General features: G+C 38.7%; 1 protein-coding gene across 5 annotated transcripts in view; it reads left to right on the top strand.

Moving 5' to 3' along the window:
* LOC137631814 (uncharacterized) overlaps positions 1-27,689 on the top strand; it is a 167,287-nt gene that overhangs the window by 127,595 nt on the left and 12,003 nt on the right. For 4 of the 5 annotated variants that reach the window (XM_068363807.1, XM_068363810.1, XM_068363809.1 and 1 more), the window contains exon 5: positions 12,998-13,084. In XM_068363807.1, the coding sequence (XP_068219908.1) occupies positions 12,998-13,084 (87 nt within the window). Of the gene's footprint in view, positions 1-12,997; positions 13,085-14,132; positions 16,522-27,689 lie in introns of those variants that run through there. The other variant, XM_068363811.1, reaches the window with a different exon arrangement.

The following is a 27,689-nucleotide window of genomic DNA, read 5'->3' as shown; positions in this document are numbered from 1 at the left end:
CGGTCCTAACTTGGAAACCAAAGTTAAACAACGTTGAGCCCTTTCTATCGTAAATAACTTACAGAGCTAATGATTTAAAACTTATTAAATGAATATTTTTTAGTAGATATTTTATGAAAGATTTTCTTTGAATAGTCTTCGTACTGTTTCAAAAATGAACTAACGTTTAGTTTATTTATGCTACGCAGTTTGCGCTCTATCGTTACGATAGAGAGAGAGAGTATCACGGTTTCACTTTGCAGAAAGAGTAAATCGATTCTGACGTTTTGTTCATTCTTCTTTCAAAGCTTAAATGTTTTAAATTCTATTTTAAAGGAACTTTTTAATTGAAAAACCTTTCAGTTTTTTCCTTTGGTCAAATAACCTGTTTTTTGACGAAACATAAGTGGGCTCTTCTCTTCGGTGCGAAATCAAGAGAGAGAGAGAGAGAGAGATGCAGACGGAGGGAGAGAGAGGAGAGAGAACGTTCCGATCTTTATCTCGTCCCAAGCGAGTAACGTTGTTTTCGAGTTACTCTCGTCCCTAGTCTCTGTACGGGGAGAAAGGATAAAACGTTTTTAGTTTTTTATTCTCGTCCCAAGGCACTGTACGGTGAGAGATTGAAAACGTAGTGTTGAATGAACTAGTGTTTAGTCTCTTCCCCAGCCACTGATCTTTTTATCTTAAAATATGTTTACTGTTTTTTTTGCTGGTATTAATGTGCTTACATTATACGACTGATTTCGCAATTATAACCTTTTGATAGAGGGTAGAATTGCGTGCTTCAGGTAGCAATCAGTTTTATTCATACCTAATGTGAATTGTTGAAAAATTCGATTTCAGTGAATTAAGTGCAAAACAGAAAATCGTAGTGATAAAGTGATATTGCGCAAAGTGTTATCAGTGTTGCGACCGAGGGTTCGTCTGTTCGTGCCTGTCGTTCGCCTAGTCCGGGACCTCTTGCAAGCTCCCAAGCCCAGGGGAGAAGTAATGTCGTACGACTTATGGGTTCGAGAGGCCTTGATCAGCGAACAGACGTTCCCTCTATGGTATCAGGTGTATCTTACCAAGATCACCCCTACCATAAGGCGAGAGAGACGATTTTCTCCTCGTCATCCGAAGGCTTTTCGCATAAGAAACCGTAGAACAAGGTTTCGAGGCCCTTTAAGCGAAAGTCAGTCCTTTCAGGACAGGTCCAGCGTCCTGGTTTTAACCATTAGGACAGCTCTGACCCTATGCAGTCATCGGAAGACTGCTCGCCGCCTAAACAAAAGCGTAACCCAGACTCCGAGAGTCTTTTTGTAGGCAAGGTTTTGCAGTCACAGACGTTACCCTCGTCTCTTACCGCAACCATTCCCGTTGATCCAGAATGGGTTGTACGGCAAGACATGCAGAATAAGCTTTCCTCCCTTATGGAAGACTATTCTGCCGATAAGTCCGTTGAGCCTAGCCGTTTATCTCATCGAGATCCTGGCCTTCAGCCACCCTAACGTTCCTTTGTGCGTCCTGTTGACGTTGGCGTAGCCAAGTCACGTCAGTCAGGTTGTTTAGAACCACACTCGATGTGGTCTCGTGTGGATTTTCAGCCACATTTGGACGTTAGGCCACTTGATGATGCTCCTGTTGACGTTCAGGACGTTCGCCAACAATCGGAGTTGACTTGTTTTGACGCTGAGCGTCAACCTCCGCATTCTAGAGTTGTTTTGACTGCTCAGACTAGGCGGTCAAAGCTGTCTCGAGTGGACGCTGTGCGTCCTCACGCACCTGTTGTTGTTGACAGTTCACAGACTGTCAAGCAGTTACATGACGTTGCGTCCTGGTCCGCTACTAATGCACCAGTGCGTGTGGACTCTGCTTGTAAAGCATTGCCACCACGGTAGGTCTCTCCCTTGCTTGAGACTCGGCTATTGTCGGACAAGGTTCCTTCAGATGAGGAAGTTGCTGTTCCCCCTCCTACTGATATTCCCTTGAGGACTCTGTCAGACGGAGATGAGCCTAAAGCTGCTTAGCCCTCTATGGACTTTAAATAAATCATGCTGATTTTTAAGGATCTTTGTCCGGATCTTTTTGTAACTGCTGCTCCTCGTTCGCCTAAACGTCAGAGCTTACACTAGGCCTAGCTACTTCGAAGCCGTTGTTTTATAAGCTAGTGCTCTCTCGCTCTTCTAAGAGAGCTTTACGTTTGCTAGGCGACTGGTTTATCACCAGGAGGAGTTTGGGGGAGACAGCCTTTGCTTTCCCTACTTTTAAGCTGGCTTATAGAGCGAGAGTCTGATATGACACGAGAGAAGTTCTCGGCTTGGGAGTTCCTGCCTCTGCCCAGATAGACTTCTCAAACCTCATAGACTCTCCCTGGCGCCTGGACATGAGATGCTTCAAGATTTTACAGGTCGACTTCAGAGCTATTTTCGAGCGTTTGAAGTTTTGCTGTACAATTATGTCATGCATAAACAAGGCTTTCAGGGATGGCTCCAATGATCTGACAGCCACGTTCTCTGCAGGAACAAGTCCCTCAGGGATGGCTCCAATGATCTGGCAGCATTGTTCACTGCAGGAGTACGTAAGAGGCAAGTGCGCTCAATGTGTTCATTGTCAAGACAAACTTCACGATGAAGTCTACCAGGCTGTCTTGACAGCATTTATGGAAGGCGACTGGATGGTCTCTCTCGACCTTCAGGTGGCATACTTCCACATTCCTATACACCCGGATTCCCAACCGTTTCTGAGGTTTGTTTACAGGAATGTGGGGTACCAGTTTCGAGCCCTGTGCTTTGGCCTCAGTCCTGCGCCTCTCGTGTTTACGAGGCTCATGAGGAATGTGGCAAAATCCCTCCATCTATCGGGGATACGAGCCTCCCTGTACTTGGACGACTGGCTTCTCAGAGCATCGTCCAGTCTTCGCTGTCTGCAGGATCTACATTGGACGTTGAGTCTGGCCAGGGAGTTGGGACTTTTGGTCAACCTAAAAGTCCCAACTGATCCCATCCCAGATTACTCTATATTTGGGGATGGAGATTCGCAGTCAAGCCCTGCTCGAAGTCCAACTAATGCTGAAAAGAAAACGTTTATTCAGTCAGGAGTTGGAACAGTCTCGTAGGGACTCTCTCATCCCTGGAGCAGTTTGTCTCACTAGGGAGACTACACCTTCTGCCTCTCCGGTTCCATCTAGCCTCTCACTGGAACTAGGACAAGACATTAGAGACGGTATCATTCCCAGTCTCCGAACCAGTAAAGGCATGCCTGAAATGGTGGGACAGCAATATCAGTCTGAGAGAGGGACTATCCCTAGCAGTCAAGAACCCAAACCACGTGTTGTCCTCAGACGCGTCGGATTTGGGTTGGGGTGCGACCCTGGACGGTCGGGAATGCTCGGGTCTGTGGACCTCTAGTCAGAAGAGCATGCACATCAACGGCAAGGAGCTATTAGCAGTCCACTTGGCCTTGATGATATTAGAAAGCTTCTTCGAAGCTAAGTGGTAGAGGTCAACTCAGACAACACCACAACTTTGGCGTACATCTCCAAGCAAGGAGGCACACACTCCTTCACGCTGCTCGAGATCGCAAGGGACCTTCTCTTATGGTCAAGAATTCGAGGCATCTCCCTGTTGACGAGATTCATCCAGGGGGACTTGAACGTCTTGGCAGACTGTCTCAGTCGGAGGGGTCAGGTGATACCCACAGAATGGACCCTCCACAAGGACGTGGGCAAGAGTCTTTGGGCTACTTGGGGTTAACCCACCATAGACCTCTTTGCCTCCTCGTTGACCAAAAGGTTACCAATCTATTGCTCTCCAGTCCTAGATACAGAAGCAATCTACATAGACGCGTTTCTACTGGATTGGTCTTTTATGGACTTATATGCATTCCCACCATTCAAGATAGTCAACAAGGTACTGCAGAAGTTCGCCTCTCACGAAGGGACAAGGTCGACGTTGGTTGCTACCCTCTGGCCCGCGAGAGAGTGGTTCACCGAGGTACTTCAATGGCTGGTAGACTTTCCAAGAAGTCTTCCTCTATGGGTAGATCTGTTACGTCAGCCCCACGTAAAGAATGTCCATCAAAGCCTCCCCGCTCTTCGTCTGACTTCCTTCAGACTATCGAAAGACTCTCAAGAGCTAGAGGCTTTTCGAAGGAGGCAGCCAGTGCGATTGCAAGAGCTAGGAGAGCTTCTACCATTAGAGTATACCAGTCGAAGTGGGAAGTCTTTCGAGACTGGTGCAAGTCAGCATCTGTGTCCTCGTCCAGTACCTCTGTAGCCCAAATCGCAGATTTTCTTTTACATCTGAGAAAGGTTCGCTCCCTTTCAGCTCCCACGATTAAGGGCTACAGGAGCATGTTGGCTTCGGTCTTTCGACATAGAGGCTTAGATCTTTCCAACAATAAAGATCTCCAAGATCTCCTTAAGTCTTTCGAGACCTCTAAGGAACGTCGTTTGGCAACTCCTGGATGGAACTTAGACGTGGTCCTAAGGTTCCTCATGTCAGACAGGTTTGAGCCATTACATTCAGCCTCCCTGAAGGATCTCACCCTCAAGACACTTTTCCTAGTGTGCTTGGCTTCGGCTAAAAGGGTCAGTGAACTTCATGCCTTCAGTAAGAACATCGGGTTTTCTACAGAAAAAAGCCACTTGTTCACTTCAACTTGGTTTCCTGGCCAAAAATGAACTGCCTTCTCGTCCTTGGCCTAAATCTTTTGATATTCCTTGCTTATCAGAGATCGTAGGCAACGAACTGGAAAGAGTATTATGTCCTGTTAGAGCTCTTAAGTTCGATTTAGCCCGTACTAAGTCATTACGAGGTAAATCTGAGGCATTATGGTGCTCAGTTAAGAAACCTTCATTGCCTATGTCAAAGAATGCTTTGTCATATTTTATCAGATTTTTTTAATACGAGAAGCTCATTCTCACTTGAATGAGAAAGACCGATGTTTGCTTAAGGTTAAGACGCACGAAGTTAGAGATATAGCAACCTCCGTGGCCTTCAAGCAAAATAAATCTCTGCAAAGTATTATGGACGCGACTTTTTGGAGAAGCAAGTCAGTGTTCGCGTCATTTTACTTAAAAGATGTCCAGACTCTTTACGAGGACTGCTACACACTGGGTCCATTCGTTGCAGCGAGTGCAGTAGTGGGTGAGGGTTCTACCACTACATTACCCTAATTCCAATATCCTTTTTAATCTGTCTCTTGAAATGTTTTTAATATTGTTTTTTTGGGTTGTACGGAAGGCTAAGAAGCCTTTCGCATCCTGATTGATTTGGCGGGTGGTCAAAGTCATTTCTTGAGAGCGCCCAGATTAAGGGTTTGATGAGGTCCTGTTGTATGGGTTGCAGCCCTTAATACTTCAGCTCCTGGGAGTCTTTCAGCATCCTAAGAGGATCGCTGGGCTTTGTGGGGAAGACAGACTTATAAGGCAGAGTAATCGTCTAAGTCAACTTCCTTACCAGGTACCTATATATTTTGATTTTGTTATATTGATAACTGTCAAAAACTCTTAGCTTATACGCTGTAAACTTAATTAACTCTGGTCTCTACCCACCGCCTTGGGTGTGAATCAGCTATTATATATTCACCGGCTAAGTTGAATATTTAAAAATGATATTTTAATTATAAAATAAATTTTTGAATATACTTACCCAGTGAATATATAAATTAAAGGCCCTCCCTTCCTCCCCATTAGAGACGCAGCGGGACGAGAAGAATTGAAGGGTTTGTTTACATGCAAGAGTGGTATCTGGCCGATAGTGGCGCTGGTGGGCACACCCGCAACCTTTATAGCGATCGCTCGCGAGTTTTTGAGTGTGTTTTCTGTCGAGCCGCTGAGTAGCAGCTATTATATATTCACCGGGTAAGTATATTCAAAAATTTATTTTATAATTAAAATATAATTTTTATGAAAACTAAACACTCCTGTAATGCAAGAAAAATCTGATGAATTTAGCAATACGAAATGGGTACTCCCTGCTACATGCTGAAATGGAAGTAAGTAAAGAAGAAATAAATAGTCATTTAACAAAAAGACCAAGGAAAACTACCAGAATAGACCAAAAACCTAATAAAGAAAAAATTGGAAATGAGGCTAAAAGACAAAATAGACGAAATAGTATTTGCAGAACTATCCAAAACAATAAACAAACTAAAAACCCAAGATATTCATAAACACAATCAAACCAAAATTGAGGAAACTAAAGAAAGAAAGAAACATTTGACTTGGTGAAAAGAAGACTTGGAATAGGGTCCTAACAGTTATTTGCCTTAAAGTATGTAAAAGGAATAATATTATCAACAAAGAGATGGAGTGATATAAATTGCAGGGGATCTCTGTACAATATTGTACAATAGTGATAGAAGAAATAGTTTTGCCAGTAGAAGTAATGAAACGCCTGAGGTGGTACCAAAAGTAACAGTACGAGAGGTAAAGAGACCATTACATGGCATGAAAAGAGGCAAACCAGCAGAAGATGGCCTAATTATTGATATGATAATAGATGGAGATTTCATAGCAGTAAAACTTGCTGAACTTTCTACAAAATGTAAGATGCTCTATACCTACAGCTTGGAAAAATTTTATCATTATACAGTACTAAATCACAAAAATTAGACAAAAGACCTAAAAATTACCACCTAATAAGTTTATTCTTGGTAATATAAAAAATATTTACAAAGATCATATTAGGCTGAATAAGAGAGACAGTTTAACATTATTCAACCAAGAGAGCATGCATACTTTATAAGTAGGTATTCAAACTGACCATGTCCATGTAATTAGGGAGCTAATGGAAAAATCAAGAGTATGACAAACCACTATTTATGACTTTTATAGACTATGATAGAGCTTTTAATTCCGTAAAAACTTCATCAGAAGTAAAAGCCTTTCAAAGAGAAGGAATATCTATATGGGGGTTACAGAAATCCTAAAACTATATAAAGATAATGAGAAAATTCTGATTGAGAAAGAAGTGAGACAGGGAGACCACCATGTCTCCTAAATTATTCACAGCATGCCTAGAAGTTTTCAAGAATTTAGATTGTGAAAATGTAGGAATTAACATTAATTGGGAATACCTCAACAACTTAAGATTTGCAGATGACATAGTTATGTTTAGTGAATCATGGGAGTAATTGTAAAAGATGATAGATTTGAATAGGGAAAGCAGAAATGTAAGACTGAATATGAGTAAAACTAAGGTAGTGTCTGATGAAAATGTAGAGACAAAAAATAAGGGTTTTGGACGAACCTCTAGGGATTGTTAATGAATATAAGTACTTAAGACAGACAGTAAGACTTTTCCCCTGATATGAGACCAAAAGAGGGATAAGCATGGGATTAAGACCTTTCGGTGAATATAATGAGATTATGAAAATTAAAATACCACTTCTCTGAAAAGAAAAGTATTTAATCAGCTGGTCCTACCAGTATTAACTTATGCATCAGAAACTTGGAGCCTTACTAAAACCTTAGAACATAAGCTCGTTACAACTTAAAGAGCTATGGAAAGAATAATGATGGGAATAACACTATGAAACAGACAATGAGCAACAATGATACGAGCGCAAACTAAAGTAGAGGATATTCTAAGAACATGTGAGAAAAAGAAATGAACATGCCCAGGACATATAATGAAAATGACAAGATAATAGATGTACAAGAACAATAACAGAATGGGTCTTTGAATAAGACATGCAATTACATTTTCGTACCCGTTGGTTTTCTTTCGCATCAGGTTTCGAGTATTATTATTATTATTATTATTACTACTTGCTAAGCTACAACCCTAGTTGGAAAAGTAGGATGCTATAAGCCCAAGGTCTCCAACAGGGAAAATAGCTTAGTGAGGAAAGGAAATAAGTTAGTAAACTACAAGAGAAGTAATGAACTATATAAAATATTATAAGAACAGTAACATTAAAACATCTTTCATATATAGACAATGAAAACTTGAAAAAAGCAAGAGGAAGAGAAATAAGATAGAAAAGTGTGCCCAAGTGTACCCTCAAGCAAGAGAATGCCACCCCAAGACAGTGGAAGAGCATGGTACCAAGGCTATGGCACTATCCAGGACTAGAGAGCATTGGTTTGATTTTGGAGTGTCCTTGAAGAGCTGCATACCATATCTAAAGAGTCTCTTCTACCTTTACCAAGAGGAAAGTAGCCACTGAACAATTATAGTGCAGTAGCTAGCCTCTTGAGTGAAGAAGAATTGTTTGTAATCTCAGTGTTGTCAAGTGTATGAGGACAGAGGAGAACTTGGAGCGAATAGGCCAGACTATTCAGTTTAGGTGTAGGCAAAGAAAAAGTGAGCCGTAACTAGAGACATGGATCCAATGTAGTAATGTCTGGCCAGTCAAAGGAGCCAATACCTCTCTAGCAGTAGTAACTCAGCGGATGGCTAGGGAAAAGAGTATGGCCTAGTATTGCTTCCTTTCCTACCTTTCAATCCATAAGGGGTCAATTATCTGTTTGATAGTTAGGGGAAGGGACTAAACTTCTGAGGTTTTAGGTTCCAATGGGATTTGCCTTATCCAAGTCTCTCTCCTTTCCCTTTTTAAAGACGTGACTCCTATTAGGGTCTCTTGAGGATAGGGAAGGCATGGTTCTCTCTTTGGGATACTAATTAATTAATATTTTCAATTTTGAATTTCATATTACAGAGGAATGAATGAAGTCAGTTTTGGTGTAATAACCCGATCATCCCTTAATGGTATCATGAGCAATGTTGGTATTGTAGTGTTAGTTTTGCATCTTGGGGTAGCATTTACGACCCTGTGAATTGCTTTATTTGCATTCGCTGAATTCATTTTTCAAAGAATAAGGATTAATTAGTGGCAGACTTGAGAAATAGTGCTATTTTTCTGCTATCAATGTGGGTGAGGGAATTTACCAAGATCTTGGGTTTCTCTTGAGTATTTAACCAGTAAGGAACACTGAGATCGCATCTGCCTTTCAGCATTGTATTTGGCAGTAAGGGGTTTTGATAGAGGGGGCATAGTTGACCAGCACTCCATCCAAGTATTATAGCAGATTTTGGGTCAGTGGATGATTTTTACCCTGAAGAGGAGGGAGCCTTACTCCAGTGGTACTCAAAGGAGGCTTTGGTCTGCCTTGGGAGGAACCCGTTGGGTGCTTACCTTGGGTTTGACTAGCTTGCAAAGTCAGGTCTGGCTGAGGTTTTTGTTAAGCAGGTGACTTTCTCCTGGATTTGGTCAGTGTGTATGCGTGTGCCTTGTACATGCTAAAATAATTGAGAAATTGATCTACTCCCTTTAAAGTGATACTGTCCAAGGATATACCATTAGCTTGAGTTCCTGCGTTCATCCTGCTCCCTCCTGATCCTAACCTTGGGATCCTGCTATGGCTGAACCCTCAGGTTTTGAGTTCAGGAGAATACTCCATTGAGAATGAAAACTCCTGACCCAAGTCTTCTGAGTTCAGATACAGGGGAGTAGTTGGTGGAGGTAGCTTCATCTATGGATATTAAGGAGTAGGACCTAATAGGATACCCTTGGTTATCTGGTGCAGGATGTACATTTTGAACTGATTCAAACATAGTTCGATGCAGGGGATTTGATCCTTCCTAAGGAGCTTCTCATGATGTCCTTTCTATCTCTTCCATACAAGCAGGACACAGAACGACTCCCTGGTCTGCCCTGTGAGGACATGGCAATGTTTCTTAGAGATCTCAAGTCCCCATGTGGAGCACCAGATAATTTCTTGCGCTGAAAAGTTATAGATGGAGATATTCAAGAATATTAATTTTCTTATGCACCTTTAGTCTTGCTAATCCAATGGGATTTTATTAGTACCAACCCAGTTTTGAGTTACCGATCTAGTGAGATTTTTGAAGTACCAACCTAGTTTTGAGTTGCCGATCCAGTGAGATTCTGGAAGTACCAACCCAGTTTTGAGTTGCCAATCCAATGAGATTTTGGAAGTACCAACCCAGTTTTGAGTTGCCGATCCAATGAAATTCCAGAAGTACCATTTGGTTTTGAGTTGCTGATCTAATGAGATTTTGGAGGTACCAACCAAGTTTTTTAGTTGCTGATCCAATGAGATTTTGGAGGTACCAAACAAGTTTTTTAGTTGCTGATCCAATGAGATTTTGGAGGTACCAACCCAGTTTTGAGTTGCCGATCCAATGAGATTCCAGAAGCACCATTTTGGTTTTGAGTTGCTGATCTAATGAGATTTTGGAGGTACCAAACAAGTTTTTTAGTTGCTGATCCAATGAGATTTTGGAGGTACCAACCAAGTTTTTTAGTTGCTGATTCAATGAGATTCCGGAAGTATCATTCCGGTTTTGAGTTGCTGATCCGATGAGATTTTGGAGGTACCAAACAAGTTTTTTAGTTGCTGATCCAATGAGATTTTGGAGGTACCAACCCAGTTTTGAGTTGCCGATCCAATGAAATTCCAGAAGTACCATTTTGGTTTTGAGTTGCTGATCTAATGAGATTTTGGAGGTACCAACCAAGTTTTTTAGTTGCTGATCCAATGAGATTCCGGAAGTACCATTCCGGTTTTGAGTTGCTGATCCGATGAGATTTTGGAGGTACCAAACAAGTTTTTTAGTTGCTGATCCAATGAGATTTTGGAGGTACCAACCCAGTTTTGAGTTGCCGATCCAATGAGATTCCAGAAGTACCATTTTGGTTTTGAGTTGCTGATCTAATGAGATTTTGGAGGTACTAAACAAGTTTTTTAGTTGCTGATGCAATGAGATTCCGGAAGTACCAATCCAGTTTTGAGTTGCTGATCCAATGAGATTTTGGAAGTACCAACCCAATTTTGAGTTGCTGATCCAATGAGATTTTGCAAGTACCAACCCAGTTTTGAGTTGCCAATCCAATGAGATTTTGGAAGCACCAACCGCATTTTGAGTTGGTGATCCATTGAGATTCCGGAATTACCACTCTGGTTTTGATTTGCAGATCCAATGAGATTTTGGAGGTACCAACCCAGTTTTGAGTTGCTGATCCAATGAGATATTGGAGGTACCCACCTTGTTTTGATTTGCTGATCCAATGAAATTTTGGAGGTACCAACCCAGTTTTGAGTTGCTGATCCAATGAATTTCTGGAAGTACCATTCCAGTTTTGAGTTGCTGATCCAATGAGATTTTGGGGGTACCAACCCAGTTTTGAGTTGCTGATCCAAAGAGATTCCAGAAGTACCATTCCATTTTTGAGTTGCTGATCCAATGAGATTTTGGAGGTACCAACCCAGTTTTGAGTTGCTGATCGAAAGAGATTCCAGAAGTACCATTCCAGTTTTGAGTTGCTGATCCAATGAGATTTTGGAGGTACCAACCCAGTTTTGAGTTTCTGATCCAATGAGATTTTGGAATTACCAACCCAGTTTTGAGTTGTTGATCCAATGAAATTTTTGAAGTACCATCCCTTTTTGAGATCCTGATCCAATGAGATTCTAGAAGCACCATCACTTTTTTTAATTGTTGATGAAGGAGATTCTGGAAGTACCATCATTTTTTAGTTGGCGATCTAATGAGATTTTTGAAGTACTATCTCTTTTTTGAGTTGATGAAAGGAGATTCTGGAGGTACCATCTCTTTTTTGAGTTGTTGATGAAAGGAGATTCCGGAAGTACCATCCTTTTTTGAGTTGTTGATCCAATGAGATTTTTGAAGTACCATCCCTTTTTTGAGTTGCTGATGAAAAGAGATTCTGGAAGTACCATCTCAGTTTAAGTTGCTGATCCAATGAAATTGTGGAAGCACCATCCTGGTTTGAGTTGTTGATCGAATTATCTTCTGGAAATACCATCTGGGTTTGAGTTGCTGATCCAATTAAATTCCGGGAGCACCATCCAGGTTTGAGTGCATAAATTCAGACATAATATTAGATCTACCGTAAACCTGGCAGTAGTGCTTGTCGTGAAGGTTTGAGTCTGATATGACATAAACTTTGCTGACCACTACCCATGGGAATTTACCAACAAGTTGGTAGATTAACTTATTATTGGTCCTTCAGTAGCCACTCAAGTTATGTTGCAAGCCTTTCTCCCTCACAGGACAAGTATCCCGTCTTAGATAGTGGTTGCTACATGTTTAGAAAGATTGTTACAATGTCTGGCTTTTGTACTTTAACTTTTTCCCCCCTTTGGGAGTGTATCAGTTGCTAGATGCAAGCTTTACGACCGAGTAACTTTTTTTTACAGATATTATTTGTATTGAAGTATCTCCTCCATCTTCCCAAATTATGGGGAGCACAGATGAAATGTATTTAATCCAGTTCTCAAAATGACCTTACATTTAAACACCTTATCCTTATGGACGTAGGTTCTGCCATGACTGCCTGCCAGTTTCCCGGTAGGGACCTAGTCAATCACCTGTCACATTTTCATGCGCAGGTTGTTAGGAGGTTAGCACGAGTCATCACTTTTTCTCTTCGCCAAGACCAAAGTGAATTGACATTTCTTAGATATCTGAACTAGCCAGATTAAATAAGGGACTGCCTTCTTCCTAGGTACGAGTCCTGTTAAAGGTCAAAGGTTTGAGTTGTGTAGAAACAAATCATAGATTTTATAAGTTATTTGTATTTTTCCTAAGTATACAAACCCGAGACCTTTAAGTTATTCTGCCAGCCTCAACCACCTTCAAGTCCTAGATTAAGATCAAAGCTAAGACTGCGTTACCTTGTGGGGATTGTGGATGCTACCTGCCACCTGCCACCTGCCACCTGCCAGCTACTACTACTACCTCATTGAAAGTTGTAAACGGTCGTTAGAGCTTCGCTAAGTTATACTCCTATGTAAAGGTCTCAGGTTTGTATAGTTAGGAAAAATACAAGTTACTTATGAAATTTGTGATATTAGAGAAACACTGTTTGTCAGGAATAGTGGATTATTCAACTTTATGATATTGTTTCTATATTTGATGTACAATACATTTTAGCTATAAATACTGGGAAGGTGATGCCCAATGATAAAAAAAAAAATCACTACTTAAAAAAGGGAGTTGCCAGGGGTGTTTATCTAATTGTCAGTATTTGTTTGGTGCAGGTTATTCATGCTAAGAAGTACCTTAATCATCTGTCTACACATCGCCTCTTTCCTTGTCCATTTTGTGATTCAGTCTACAAGAGAAAGGTAAATAATGAAGTCTGTGGCTTCAGGAATTTCTCCTTTTAAGTAGTGTTCGGTATTTCGTGTAGAGCATTTAGTTAAAAAGTCAAAATGAAGATAAGCGTAAGAAAGTTGAAAAGTTAGTTTCATCGTAACCCAACAAATAAATGCAATACGGTACAATACTGTACTAGACTTTATTCAATCATGAACGTATGATACAATAGAATTTGTTTTCCTGCCAGTTGTATTTCATGGTACCATATGTTATTGATGGAAAAAATGGGCTACCCTACCTTACAAGAATACTATTATATGGCTTCTGTATACATACACTAAACGAGTTGAAGGCATGGTTCGTACAAAGTTGGTTGACTTGTAAAAGCAGAAATCTTTGATCACTGTAACTTTAAAGTGTTGTGACTATGTTTCGAAACTGAGGATTACATTTCATTGTGTAATGAGTTACAGTTTGTAGACTGGTGACTTTCTTTCTCTCTACTTGTAATCTTAGGCAAAGATTTCTACTGTGTTTACTGTATTCTAGGCAGCAGTGGGTTAGGTGTAAAATATTATTCATGAATATATTACAAATTCAAGCTAGTTTCTTATCTTTTGTATATTTTTCTTATCTTGTACAAAACCTCTATGATGTTAAGTTTATTGTAAAATTTTTAAGTTATTTATTTTGTGCACTTGATCTGAAAATCATTCTCTCTCCACTGATTTTAACACTATTTTCATAGACACGAGTGACATACACACAGGTATTCTTTAATATTATACATTATTTTTTTCTAAACATGCACTGTTGTGTTTTATAGAAATTTATATTGCATTTATGTGAAATTAACTATCATACTCCTTTTCACTGGTTATGAATCATTGATGATTCATTAATAGTTTCTTTTCCCTTAGTACATCAGATGATTTTATAAACTTGTTCATTTGAAAGAAAGACATTCGTAAGTTTATCTGGTTTAATAATTTCAGTAAACTATTTATTTGTTTATGTGTGTTTACCCACCAAGTTTGTGTATATTTAGAATAACACAAATTTTATGATGTGCAGGTTATAAAGAAATCGGGACAGAATTCTGTTGATGCAACCTCTGGAGTTTCGACTGATATTCCTAGGTGTACGCATTTTGATATTATTGAAGAAAAACCATCAATAAACTTCACTTTGCTAAAGGGTGGAACCAACCGTGGGAAGGATTTGTTAGCCGATAGTCTAGGCTATACATATATAAGAGACAAAACAAGTTCTCAGGGCTGTAGATGGAGATGCACAATACGGAATAAACACCTAACGTGTTGTGGCTCTGTGCAGCAGGTTGGCTTTGATCCGGGTACTTTCACAGTCGGACCCCAAAGACATAGGTGCGAGCCTAAAGACCACGCAAGCGTTACAAAAAAGCAAATCAGTGTTGAGGTGAAAAGACAGGCATTGGCACGTCCAGACACATCTGCCACTACTATTGTTAATGAAGTGATGCAGTCACATCTTGCCCTAAATTTGCCTCCTGTGAGTTTACCGAGCCCTTCGACGCTCGCTAGAACTGCAAATAAATATCGGCAGGAATACCGACGTACTCATCTACCTTCTCAGCGGACTAAAGGTATTAAGAAGCCATCAAAGCCAAGTAGCAAAAAGGTTCCAAAAGTTTCGCAGAATGGAATGGAGTTTGTTGTTCATCCCAGTGCAACCCCATCTGTGCCCCAACGCCCAAAAGGAATTGCACCACCTCCTTTGCAACCTCAGGTCCAAGAACAAATGCCCTGGACTAGTATTCTCCAAGTTCCTCCACATTATAAGTATACTTATACAAATGCAAATTACTAAAGTTCTGTTTTAAGAACTTAATTTTTTAAGTGCCATATATATTTCATTGTGTTGGAAAGATGCTAGTGGATTACAGAAGGTAGCTCTTTATTCAAATATTTTGAGTGATGTGAAAGCAAGAAAGTCAATGGGGATAGTGATTCATGAGTACAGGAATTTGTTAATTTGACAAGCAACAGATTTTTATGGTGATTATATTATTGTTTGAAAGCCGATTGTAATTTAATAGTGTTTATTCGCAAAGTAGAAGAATTATATATTCTTACAGTAGTCTTATGTAATAAACACATTTTATCTTATATAAAATACTGTATTATTTTTTATATGGTTGTATTTATGCTCCTGAATATGATATTTTTGTGAACCATTCCCTAGTATACTCATTTTTTTTTATCAAGTTGCATTTGCACCGGCTCGCAGGGGTACCTTTTTAGAAAATTTTCCTACTAGCTGATTGGTTAGTATTATTTTGTCCAAACAATCAGCTATCAGGAAACTTTTCCGAGCCGAAAGGGCACCTCTGCGAGTCAGTGAACATACGCCTCAGTAAAATAAAATTGAGAATAAGTTGTAATATGTGGTATAATATGAAATAATGTTCTCTCATTTGATATTCAACCAACTTTTGTATGTTGCCTGTTGTATACTCATTAGTAATGACTGAGTTTGAAGATATGGCTATATAGTATAAGTTACAGAACCATTTTGATGATATAATAATGTTTGTATAAATTTTATTTTTTAGAATTGCCATAATAAATATTTTATTGACTGCAGACAAAATAGTTTGAAGTGAAACTGTTTACAACTTACTTTCATGGGCCAGTTTTATCAATCTGTGCATGATAACAATTTAGCTGTGTAAATTTCATATAATTGTTTTCCAACTTTTTAACGTTTATCTTCAATTGAATATTCAGTATAGAGTTTACTGCATTTTAAAATATTATTAAAGGTAATCTAACCTGAGAGTCATTTGCTAACATTCTCAAAGAGAATGCATCCCAACTTCCTAACAAAACATCAACAACAAAGATGTCTCTCCCTCAAAGTTATCTCTTCCTGATAAGGTGGGTATACCAATATAGACTGCATATCCATGACTTTTAAATTCACCATTATTTTGATATTTTATTTGTTTCTTTTATTTTTATATTTGGAATTGGAGCAAGATTGGCAAGGTACGTATTCTTCTTGTTTTGAAATATGGTTATGTGCCCTGTCAGTTGAGTATCTAAAGGGGTTAAAGGGTTCATGATAGAGATTGTAGAAACGTTAGAGAAAAGAAGAGAATGAATTGTGGAGAAATTTTGGATCAGGTTTCTTCTCCTTTGTCTAGAAAACTGGAAATTGGTAGAGAATAGTGTTTTTGTAGTGAAAATGATGGGCTTGAATAACTTTACTGCTCTTATGGGACACTTCCAATTTTATGAAACTAACTGAACGATTCCTCTATTAAGGCCTTGTCAAATGGTAACAATAAGATTCATTGAAATAACCAGAAATTTGGTAATAAAATTTATTATTTCAATGCTTAGCGGCGAATCATTTATTCCCCTTCCCTATTCCCAGTTTCAGTGATTTTCAGAGAAGTATTTTAAGATATTTAGAGGTCTACTATGACTTATTTTATATGATGCTAAACGCATGTTATCAGGTGCTGATACTCCTCCCAATAGGTTGGGTTCTAGGACAGTTAGCTGATAGATGGTGTTCTAGGACAGTTACTTGATAGATGGAGTATAAGGAAGGTTAGCTGATAAACGGCTTTTAAGGACAGCAGATAGACAGTGTTTAAGGACAGTTAGCTGATAAGACGGTGTTTAAGGACAGTTAGCTGATAGATGGTGTTCTAGGACAATTACCTGATAGATGGAGTATAAGGACAGTTAGCTGATAGACGGTGTTTAAGGACAGTTAGCTGATAGACAGTGTTCAAGGACAGTTAGCTGATAGATGGTGTTTAAGGACAGTTAGCTGATAGATGGTGTTCTAGGACAGTTAGCTGATAGACGGTGTTTATGGACAGTTAGCTGATAGACAGTGTTCAAGGACAGTTAGCTGATAGATGGTGTTTAAGGACAGTTAGCTAGTAGATGGTGTTTAAGGACAGTTAGCTGATAGATGGTGTTTAAGGACAGTTAGCTGATAGATGGTGTTCTAGGACAGTTAGCTGATAGATGGTGTTTAAGGACAGTTAGCTGATAGATGGTGTTTAAGGACAGTTAGCTGATAGAGGGTGTTCTAGGACAGTTAGCTGATAGATGGTGTTTAAGGACAGATAGCTGATAGGTGGTGTTCTAGGACAGTTAGCTGATAGATGGTGTTTAAGGACAGTTAGCTGATAGATGGTGTTTAAGGACAGTTAGCTGATAGGTGGTGTTCTAGGACAGTTAGCTGATAGATGGTGTTCTAGAACAGTTAGCTGATAGATGGTGTTTAAGGACAGTTAGCTGATAGATGGTGTTCTAGGACAGTTAGCTGATAGATGGTGTTTAAGGACAGATAGCTGATAGGTGGTGTTCTAGGACAGTTAGCTGATAGATGATGTTCTAGGACAGTTAGCTGATAGACGGTGTTTATGGACAGTTAGCTGATAGACAGTGTTCAAGGACAGTTAGCTGATAGATGGTGTTTAAGGACAGTTAGCTGATAGATGGTGTTTAAGGACAGTTAGCTGATAGATGATGTTCTAGGACAGTTAGCTGATAGACGGTGTTTAAGGACAGTAAGCTGATAGATGGTGTTTAAGGACAGTTAGCTGATAGACGGTGTTCCAGGACAGTTAGCTTATAGATGGTGTTTAAGGACAGTTAGCTGATAGATGGTGTTCTAGGACAGTTAGCTGATAGATGGTGTTCTAGAACAGTTAGCTGATAGATGGTGTTTAAGGACAGTTAGCTGATAGACGGTGTTCCAGGACAGTTAGCTTATAGATGGTGTTTAAGGACAGTTAGCTGATAGATGGTGTTCTAGGACAGTTAGCTGATAGATGATGTTCTAGGACAGTTAGCTGATAGACGGTGTTTAAGGACAGTTAGCTGATAGATGGTGTTTAAGGACAGTTAGCTGATAGATGGTGTTCCAGGACAGTTATCTTATAGATGGTGTTCAAGGACAGTTAGCTAATAGATGGTGTATAAGGACAGTTAGCTGATAGATGGTGTTTAAGGGAAGTTAGCTGATAGATGATGTTTAAGGGAAGTTAGCTGATAGATGGTTTTTAAGGACAGTTAGCTGATAGATGATGTTTAAGGACAGCTACCTGATAGATGATGTTTAAGGACAGTTAGCTGATAGATGATGTTAAAGGGAAGTTAGCTGATAGATGGGTTTTAAGGACAGTTAGCTGATAGATGGTTTTTAAGGACAGTTAGCTGATAGATGATGTTTAAGGGAAGTTAGCTGATAGATGGTGTTTAAGGGAAGTTAGCTGATAGATGGTTTTTAAGGACAGTTAGCTGATAGATGATGTTTAAGGGAAGTTAGCTGATAGATGGTGTTTAAGGGAAGTTAGCTGATAGATGGTGTTTAAGGACAGTTACCTGATAGATTATTATTATTATTATTATTATTATTATTATTGTTGTTATTATTACCAGCCAAGCTACAACCCTAGTTAGAAAAGCAAGATGATATAAGCCCAAGGGCTCCAATAGGGGAAAATAGCCCAGTGAGGAAAGGAAATAAGTATATAAATAAATGATGAGAACAAATTAACAATAAAACAGTGTATAAGGACAGTTAGCTGATAGACGGTGTTTAAGGACAGTTAGCTGATAGACAGTGTTTAAGGACAGTTAGCTGATAGATGGTGTTTAAGGAGAGTTAGCCGATAGATGGTGTTCTAGGACTGTTAGCTGATAGATGGTGTTCAAGGAGAGTTAGCTGATAGATGGTGTTCTAGGACAGTTAGCTGATAGATGGTGTTTAAGGACAGCTAACTGATAGATGATGTTTAAGGAGAGTTAGCTGATAGATGGTGTTGTAGGACAGTTAGCTGATAGATGGTGTTTAAGGACAGTTAGCTGATAGATGGTGTTTAAGGAGAGTTAGCTGATAGATGTTGTTTAAGGAGAGTTAGCTGATAGATGGTGTTCTAGGACAGTTAGCTGATAGATGGTGTTTAAGGACAGTTAGCTGATAGATGTTGTTTAAGGACAGTTAACTGATAGATGGTGTTTAAGGACAGTTAGCTGATAGATGGTGTTCTAGGACTGCTAGCTGATAGATGGTGTTCTAGGACAGTTAGCTGATAGATGGTGTTTAGGGACAGTTAGCTGATAGGTGGTGTTTAAGGACAGTCAACTGATAGATGATGTTTAAGGACAGTTAGCTGATAGATGGTGTTTAAGGACAGTTAACTGATAGATGATGTTTAAGGAGAGTTAGCTGATAGATGGTGTTCTAGGACTGCTAGCTGATAAATGGTGTTCTAGGACAGTTAGATGATAGATGGTGTTTAAGGAGAGTTAGCTGATACATGGTGTTCTAGGACAGTTAGCTGATAGATGGTGTTCTAGGACAGTTAGCTGATAGATGGTGTTCTAGGACTGCTAGCTGATAGATGGTGTTCTAGGACAGTTAGCTGATAGATGGTGTTTAAGGACAGTTAGCTGATAGGTGGTGTTTAAGGACAGTCAACTGATAGATGATGTTTAAGGACAGTTAGCTGATAGATGGTGTTTAAGGACAGTTAACTGATAGATGATGTTTAAGGAGAGTTAGCTGATAGATGGTGTTCTAGGACTGCTAGCTGATAAATGGTGTTCTAGGACAGTTAGCTGATAGATGATGTTTAAGGAGAGTTAGCTGATAGATGGTGTTCTAGGACAGTTAGCTGATAGATAGTGTTCTAGGATAGTTAGCTGATAGATGGTGTTCTAGGACTGCTAGCTGATAGATGGTGTTCTAGGACAGTTAGCTGATAGATGGTGTTTAAGGACAGTTAGCTGATAGGTGGTGTTTAAGGAGAGTTAGCTGATAGATGTTGTTTAAGGAGAGTTAGCTGATAGATGGTGTTCTAGGACAGTTAGCTGATAGATAGTGTTCTAGGATAGTTAGCTGATAGATGGTGTTCTAGGACTGCTAGCTGATAGATAGTGTTCTAGGATAGTTAGCTGATAGATGGTGTTTAAGGACAGTTAGCTGATAGATGTTGTTTAAGGAGAGTTAGCTGATAGATGTTGTTTAAGGAGAGTTAGCTGATAGATGGTGTTCTAGGACAGTTAGCTGATAGATGGTGTTCTAGGACAGTTAGCTGATAGATGATGTTTAAGGAGAGTTAGCTGATAGATGGTGTTCTAGGACTGCTAGCTGATAAATGGTGTTCTAGGACAGTTAGCTGATAGATGATGTTTAAGGAGAGTTAGCTGATAGATGGTGTTCTAGGACAGTTAGCTGATAGATAGTGTTCTAGGATAGTTAGCTGATAGATGGTGTTCTAGGACTGCTAGCTGATAGATGGTGTTCTAGGACAGTTAGCTGATAGATGGTGTTTAAGGACAGTTAGCTGATAGGTGGTGTTTAAGGAGAGTTAGCTGATAGATGTTGTTTAAGGACAGTTAGCTGATAGATGGTGTTCTAGGACAGTTAGCTGATAGATGGTGTTTAAGGACAGTTAGCTGATAGATGTTGTTTAAGGAGAGTTAGCTGATAGATGATGTTCTAGGACAGTTAGCTGATAGATGGTGTTCTAGGACAGTTAGCTGATAGATGGTGTTTAAGGACAGTTAGCTGATAGATGTTGTTTAAGGAGAGTTAGCTGATAGATGTTGTTTAAGGAGAGTTAGCTGATAGATGGTGTTCTAGGACTGCTAGCTGATAGATGGTGTTCTAGGACAGTTAGCTGATAGATGGTGTTTAAGGACAGTTAGCTGATAGGTGGTGTTTAAGGACAGTTAGCTGATAGATGTTGTTTAAGGAGAGTTAGCTGATAGATGGTGTTCTAGGACAGTTAGCTGATAGATAGTGTTCTAGGATAGTTAGCTGATAGATGGTGTTCTAGGACTGCTAGCTGATAGATAGTGTTCTAGGATAGTTAGCTGATAGATGGTGTTTAAGGACAGTTAGCTGATAGATGTTGTTTAAGGAGAGTTAGCTGATAGATGTTGTTTAAGGAGAGTTAGCTGATAGATGGTGTTCTAGGACAGTTAGCTGATAGATGGTGTTCTAGGACAGTTAGCTGATAGATGGTGTTTAAGGACAGTTAGCTGATAGATGTTGTTTAAGGAGAGTTAGCTGATAGATGGTGTTCTAGGACAGTTAGCTGATAGATGGTGTTTAAGGACAGTTAGCTGATAGATGTTGTTTAAGGAGAGTTAGCTGATAGATGGTGTTCTAGGACAGTTAGCTGATAGATGGTGTTCTAGGACAGTTAGCTGATAGATGGTGTTCTAGGACAGTTAGCTGATAGATGGTGTTCTAGGACAGTTAGCTGATAGATGGTGTTCTAGGACAGTTAGCTGATAGATGGTGTTCTAGGACAGTTAGCTGATAGATGGTGTTCTAGGACAGTTAGCTGATAGATGGTGTTCTAGGACAGTTAGCTGATAGATGGTGTTCTAGGACTGCTAGCTGATAGATGGTGTTCTAGGACAGTTAGCTGATAGATGATGTTTAAGGACAGTTAGCTTATAGGTGGTGTTTAAGGACAGTCAACTGATAGATGATGTTTAAGGACAGTTAGCTGATAGATGGTGTTTAAGGACAGTTAACTGATAGATGATGTTTAAGGAGAGTTAGCTGATAGATGGTGTTCTAGGACAGTTAGCTGATAGATAGTGTTCTAGGATAGTTAGCTGATAGATGGTGTTCTAGGACTGCTAGCTGATAGATGGTGTTCTAGGACAGTTAGCTGATAGATGGTGTTTAAGGAGAGTTAGCTGATACATTGTGTTCTAGGACAGTTAGCTGATAGATGGTGTTCTAGGACAGTTAGCTGATAGATGGTGTTCTAGGACTGCTAGCTAATAGATGGTGTTCTAGGACAGTTAGCTGATAGATGGTGTTTAAGGACAGTTAGCTGATAGATGGTGTTTAAGGACAGTTAGCTGATAGATGGTGTTCTAGTGCAGTTAGCTGATAGATAGTGTTTAAGGACAGTTAGCTGATAGATGGTGTTTAAGGAGAGTTAGCTGATAGATGGTGTTTAAGGACAGTTAGCTGATAGATGGTGTTTAAGGACAGTTAGCTGATAGATGGTGTTCTAGGACAGTTAGCTGATAGATGGTGTTCTAGGACTGCTAGCTGATAGATGGTGTTCTAGGACAGTTAGCTGATAGATGGTGTTTAAGGACAGTTAGCTGATAGATGGTGTTTAAGGACAGTTATCTGATAGATGGTGTTTTAGGGCAGTTAGCTGATAGGTGGTGTTCTAGGACAGTTAGCTGATAGATGGTGTTCTAGGACAGTTAGCTGATAGATGGTGTTCTAGAACAGTTAGCTGATAGATGATGTTTAAGGACAGATAGCTGATAGGTGGTGTTCTAGGACAGTTAGCTGATAGATGGTGTTCTAGAACAGTTAGCTGATAGATGGTGTTTAAGGACAGTTAACTGATAGATGGTGTTTAAGGACAGTTAGCTGATAGATGGTGTTCTAGGGCAGTTAGCTGATAGATGGTGTTTAAGGACAGTTAGCTGATAGATGGTGTTCTAGGACAGTTAGCTGATAGATGGTGTTCTAGAACAGTTAGCTGATAGATGGTGTTTAAGGACAGTTAACTGATAGATGGTGTTTAAGGACAGTTAGCTGATAGATGGTGTTCTAGGGCAGTTAGCTGATAGATGGTGTTTAAGGAGTTAGCTGATAGATGGTGTTTAAGGAGAGTTAGCTGATACATGGTGTTCTAGGACAGTTAGCTGATAGATGGTGTTCTAGGACTGCTAGCTGATAGATGGTGTTCTAGGACAGTTAGCTGATAGATGGTGTTTAAGGACAGTTAGCTGATAGATGGTGTTTAAGGACAGTTAGCTGATAGATGGTGTTCTAGGGCAGTTAGCTGATAGATGATGTTTAAGGACAGATAGCTGATAGGTGGTGTTCTAGGACAGTTAGCTGATAGATGGTGTTTAAGGACAGATAACTGATAGATGGTATTTAAGGACAGTTAACTGATAGATGATTTTTAAGGACAGTTAGCTGATAGATGGTGTTTAAGGAGAGTTAGCTGATAGATGGTGTTCTATGGCAGTTAGCTGATAGATGGTGTTTAAGGACAGTTAGCTAATAGATGGTATTCAAGGACAGTTAGCTGGTAGATGGTGTTCTAGGACAGTTAGCTGATACATTGAGTTTAAGGACTGTTAGCTTATAGATGATGTTTAAGGACAGTTAGCTGATAGAGGGTGTTCTAGGACAGTTAGCTGATAGATGATGTTTAAGGACAGTTAGCTGATAGATGGTGTTCTATGACAGTTAGCTGATAGTTGGTTTTTAAGGACAGTTAGCTGATAAATGATGGTTAAGGACAGTTAGCCACCACTAGGGAGAGGATATATAAGGTGGTGAAAGATCCCAATTTTTTTTTCTTTTTTCTTTGATATCAGGTGGCATTCAGTTGAAGAACATTGGCAAAACGACTCTCATATAAGTATTGAAATGACAAAATCTATTTATGAAATTATTGTTTTTTCTGTAGTGTAACATTGCTGTTTTGTATAGTTTAAAAAACCCTATCAAGCTGATTGATTTCTATAGAGTTTGATTAAAGGTCAGAATGCAAAGCCCTCAAGCTATTATAACTTGTTTATGAAATTCTACAAGAATCTGGTTAGCAAAGGATGTTTTTCTTGATTTAAGTATTTATTAACAATGAAAAATCAGAAAGGGATTCCATTATTTTTATGAACATTTTTTTTTTTTTACCACAAGTATTGAACCTAAGTAAATTTAACTTGTTTTTATCTATATTGGCAATCATCTCTAAAATATCACTTGGAATGATAAAGTTATGCTCAACTCTATTTTATGTTGGAATTAGTCAGACTGTGATACGGCCAGGGTTAAGTGCCTCATTTAAGTACCTCTGGTGAACTCAGGTATTCTAATTTTTTCCTACTAAATCAAGATTAACTAACTCACCTAGAATCTTTCCTTACTGATATAAAAAGATGGATATAATTATTTCTATGAACATTCCTCACTTTCATATTGCATATTTCTCAAAGCTGGTTAGATGTTGACACTTACCCTAAAATATAAAATTTTCCTATTTCCTTCAGTGTAATAGCCCTGAACCTTCAGTGGAATATTGAGTTTATAGAGCATTGTTTGGCAGTGAGAGTTGTTGGTCTGATCCTCATTTTGTCACTCTTGGTATCATATGTCAAGAACAGGTTTGTGTTTTGGACAATTGCTGTGGTGAGCATAATAACTTAAGAATATCTGTTATTGAGTATTTTTTTTTTAGTTTGTGTCTGGATGCATGCTCTTGAAAGTCCTCAAACAAATTGTAAAGCATTCTTTAGTTAAGGAAAAAATTTGTAGTGGACCAAGCTAATAGATTTCCATGATTTGAATTCAGTAGTAGCAATTCTCATAAGCTTTAACTAGATTTTTGCCTTTGGGCAAAGGCAGCAATTCTAGCCTAACCTCCCCTATTTGAAAACCTAGTTTAACTGATAAAGCATTCTAGAGGTTCTAGTATACCATTAGTAAAGGGTCTGAAGGTAAACAGTGCTTCATGAGTCTACGCTCTTTCAAATTACTTCAGATCTTTTTATTGCAAAGGATTTGCTTTTCCATGATCCAGTCAGCTCTTTAGTACTACAGTAAACTCGTGTTATCCATGTTTTTGTTATTCGCAAATTTCTTATAATGTGAAAACGCTAAATTTGACATAGAATTTCTTAAACACAAAAAATTGCCTAACAACACAAGTTAAAAGAAGAAATTTATAATTAGAAATCACCAAATATAGTGTAATGTTAAAAGTTGCAATTCAAAGCATGAAATTTAGCATTAGAAATTGGCAAATTGCCAAAGAACACAAATTAGAATTTTAAATTTATATTTACAAATCGCCAAATACAGCGAAACGTTAAAAAGCGCAAGTCATAGCATGAAATTTAGCTTTAGAAATCTTCAAATGATAGTGTACACTAATAAAGTTTTTAAAAGAACGCCAATTAGAATTTTAAATTTATATTTACAAATCGCCAAATACAGCGAAACGTTAAAAAGCGCAAGTCATAACATGAAATTTAGCTTTAGAAATCTTCAAATAATAGTGTACACTAATAAAGTTTTTAAAAGAACACAAATTAAAATGTGAAAATTAGAGTTACAAATCACCAAATACAACATAATGTCAAAACTTGATAGTAAAACTATGGAATTTAACATTATAAATAAATCAGCAGATAATACTGTACAGGACTGTATTGAAATTGCCAAAGAACACAAGTCAAAACAGGAAACTATGAAACTATGAGTATGAAGTCGGCAGTCATTACTGTATAAGTTAGGAAATTACATCAACAATACTCTGTTAAGCTGGAATCACACTAGTCGTTTCTTGCTCGAGGTTTTTGCCATCCTCCAGCTGATACTTGCGATCAAGTGTTGTAGCGTCACACTATGATATCACGGTTCGAGGACCGTTAGGAAAAAGTGCAAACAAAACTGATCAGCTGACATCATCATGGTACCAAGAAGTTTTTGGACTTGCAAGATCTGCAATGATATATATTGAATGCTACATGAAATGAAAGGGAACAAAAAGAGAGAGAGAGAGAGAGAGAGAGAGAGAGAGAGAGAGAGAGAGAGAGAGAGAGAGAGAGAGAGAGAGAGATTTCAAAATATGAATCATACTATTAATCCATGATACCACTTTGAACGTACTTGTTGTTTACTATTGGATGTTATATATTTTATGAGACAATCACAATTTCAGGTTCCAAGTTGATAGGTAGCTTAAACATTTACCCACAGATGATCTCCTAGGGAAAATTGCCAAGGTGTTGACTACTTACTCATGCCAACAGAGAAACAAGGAATTCTTAACTTATGATTACTAAGTTATAGCATTTACAATCACTAAGTAAAATGACTTATTTTGACAATTGGCAATTTCAGATAAAAGTAAATGATTGACAAGAGACTCACTTGGAGTGGAAAGTCTTGCTTCCCTGGGCTTTTGACTACAACTGAGTTGGCATTTATGCTGATCTGTTTTATCGCTTCAACTTCAAAGTATTTTTCACAGTTTTAATTTTACAACACATTCCATGTTTGAACGATTATATATTCATAATCAATTTAATGAAATTAAGTTATCCAAAATAGTTACAAGTAATATATATTTTTTCTTTTCTCTCTTTACATTTTTGTAATTTTATTTACATTTTAAACTTAAGCTTTGAGTTCTCTACAGTGTTCATGATCAACCACTTGCTGAAAATATATCATGAATATTGTACAGTTTTGGTAGAATAGAAGGTAATTTTCAATAAATTTCTAAATAAACTTCAGTAAGCTTTTGGATGAATCATTCAGAATTGCAGTGAGCCCTGTTCAAAGCCCAAGACATTTACTGTTTAGTAAACAATAATACCTTTAGTAGTATACCAGAGGGAAAGGAGCAGTGGTGAATATGAGAGAGCTCTAGTCAAATGAGATATCTAGTCTTTGAGGAAACTTATTTTTATGGTAAGGTATACAAAAAGTTACTTTAGGTCATTTCTGATACTTATTGTTCTGTGTCATCTCTAGATGTTTGCCATAACAATTTATCCTTCACAGTTTTCATAATGTTATACTGTAGATTTTAATCGCTATATTATTAGCTCAAATTAAAAAAAAGTCTCTAATTCTATTCCCTTTTCTTTCGATTCTCTAACCTTATTCTTGAAAGGTTTGTTCTTATAATGTGTTGCAAGTGTAAACAAAAGGGAATCTTTTTATGCAGGATAATGAATGGGGAATATACTTGAATTGTCACCTTTTGAGAGGTTTATAGTAGAGGGATTTAGAGTATTCCGCAATTTTTTTATTGAATATCAAAATTTAATTTCATAGTAATCAATTAAAAATCGAGGGTAGATTGGAAAATCCATTCTTAAAAAGGAAACTAGTTTGTAGTTCAGGATACAATCCAGATTAGGCTATTTGATTTTAATGGGTATGAAATTGGAAATATCATGCCAACCATTAACAAAACCATAGCTGTTAACGATCCTTCAGACTTCAAAGGTTTAAAGGTTTAAACGCCGCTCATGAATGGCGGAGGCAAGGGACAGTGACATTGCCCTATCAAGCAAACCAATGCCCCTAGAGACTGACCATATTACATATCAGCACCCAAGCCCCTCTCCATCCAAGTTAGGACCAAGGAGGGGCAGGCAGTGGCTGCTGATGACTCAGCAGATAGACCTATAGGCTCCCCCAATCCCCCATTCTTAGAGCTCACAAGGAGGGTGAGGTTGTAGCGACCAAAGGAACTAACGAGTTTGAGCGGGACTTGGAACCCCAGTCTGGCATTCACCAGGCAAGGACGCTACCACCATTTTGATAAAAATAAGCTTCATAAGCTCTTGACCTCTTCAACTTCATTTGTACATGTACTATAAGTCAAGTGATTTTATAGGCCAAAACAGAAATTCTAACCTATCCTGCCTAATTTTGAACCCTAGCCTATACTTAATATGAGGTCAACTTCGAATGGAAATGTTGACATAAACTTTGCAAACAAAATTATCAGAGAAGAGGCTGCAAACAAAATTCAGACATTGGTTGCCGACACTGAAATGAGAAAAATCGGAAAACTAAAACCAAAAATAA

The sequence above is a fragment of the Palaemon carinicauda genome, chromosome 40 (genome assembly GCF_036898095.1).
Source record: "Palaemon carinicauda isolate YSFRI2023 chromosome 40, ASM3689809v2, whole genome shotgun sequence".
NCBI lineage: Eukaryota > Metazoa > Arthropoda > Malacostraca > Decapoda > Palaemonidae > Palaemon > Palaemon carinicauda.
Note: the sequence above shows the minus strand (reverse complement) of the source record. Positions and strands in the feature narration are given on the sequence as shown.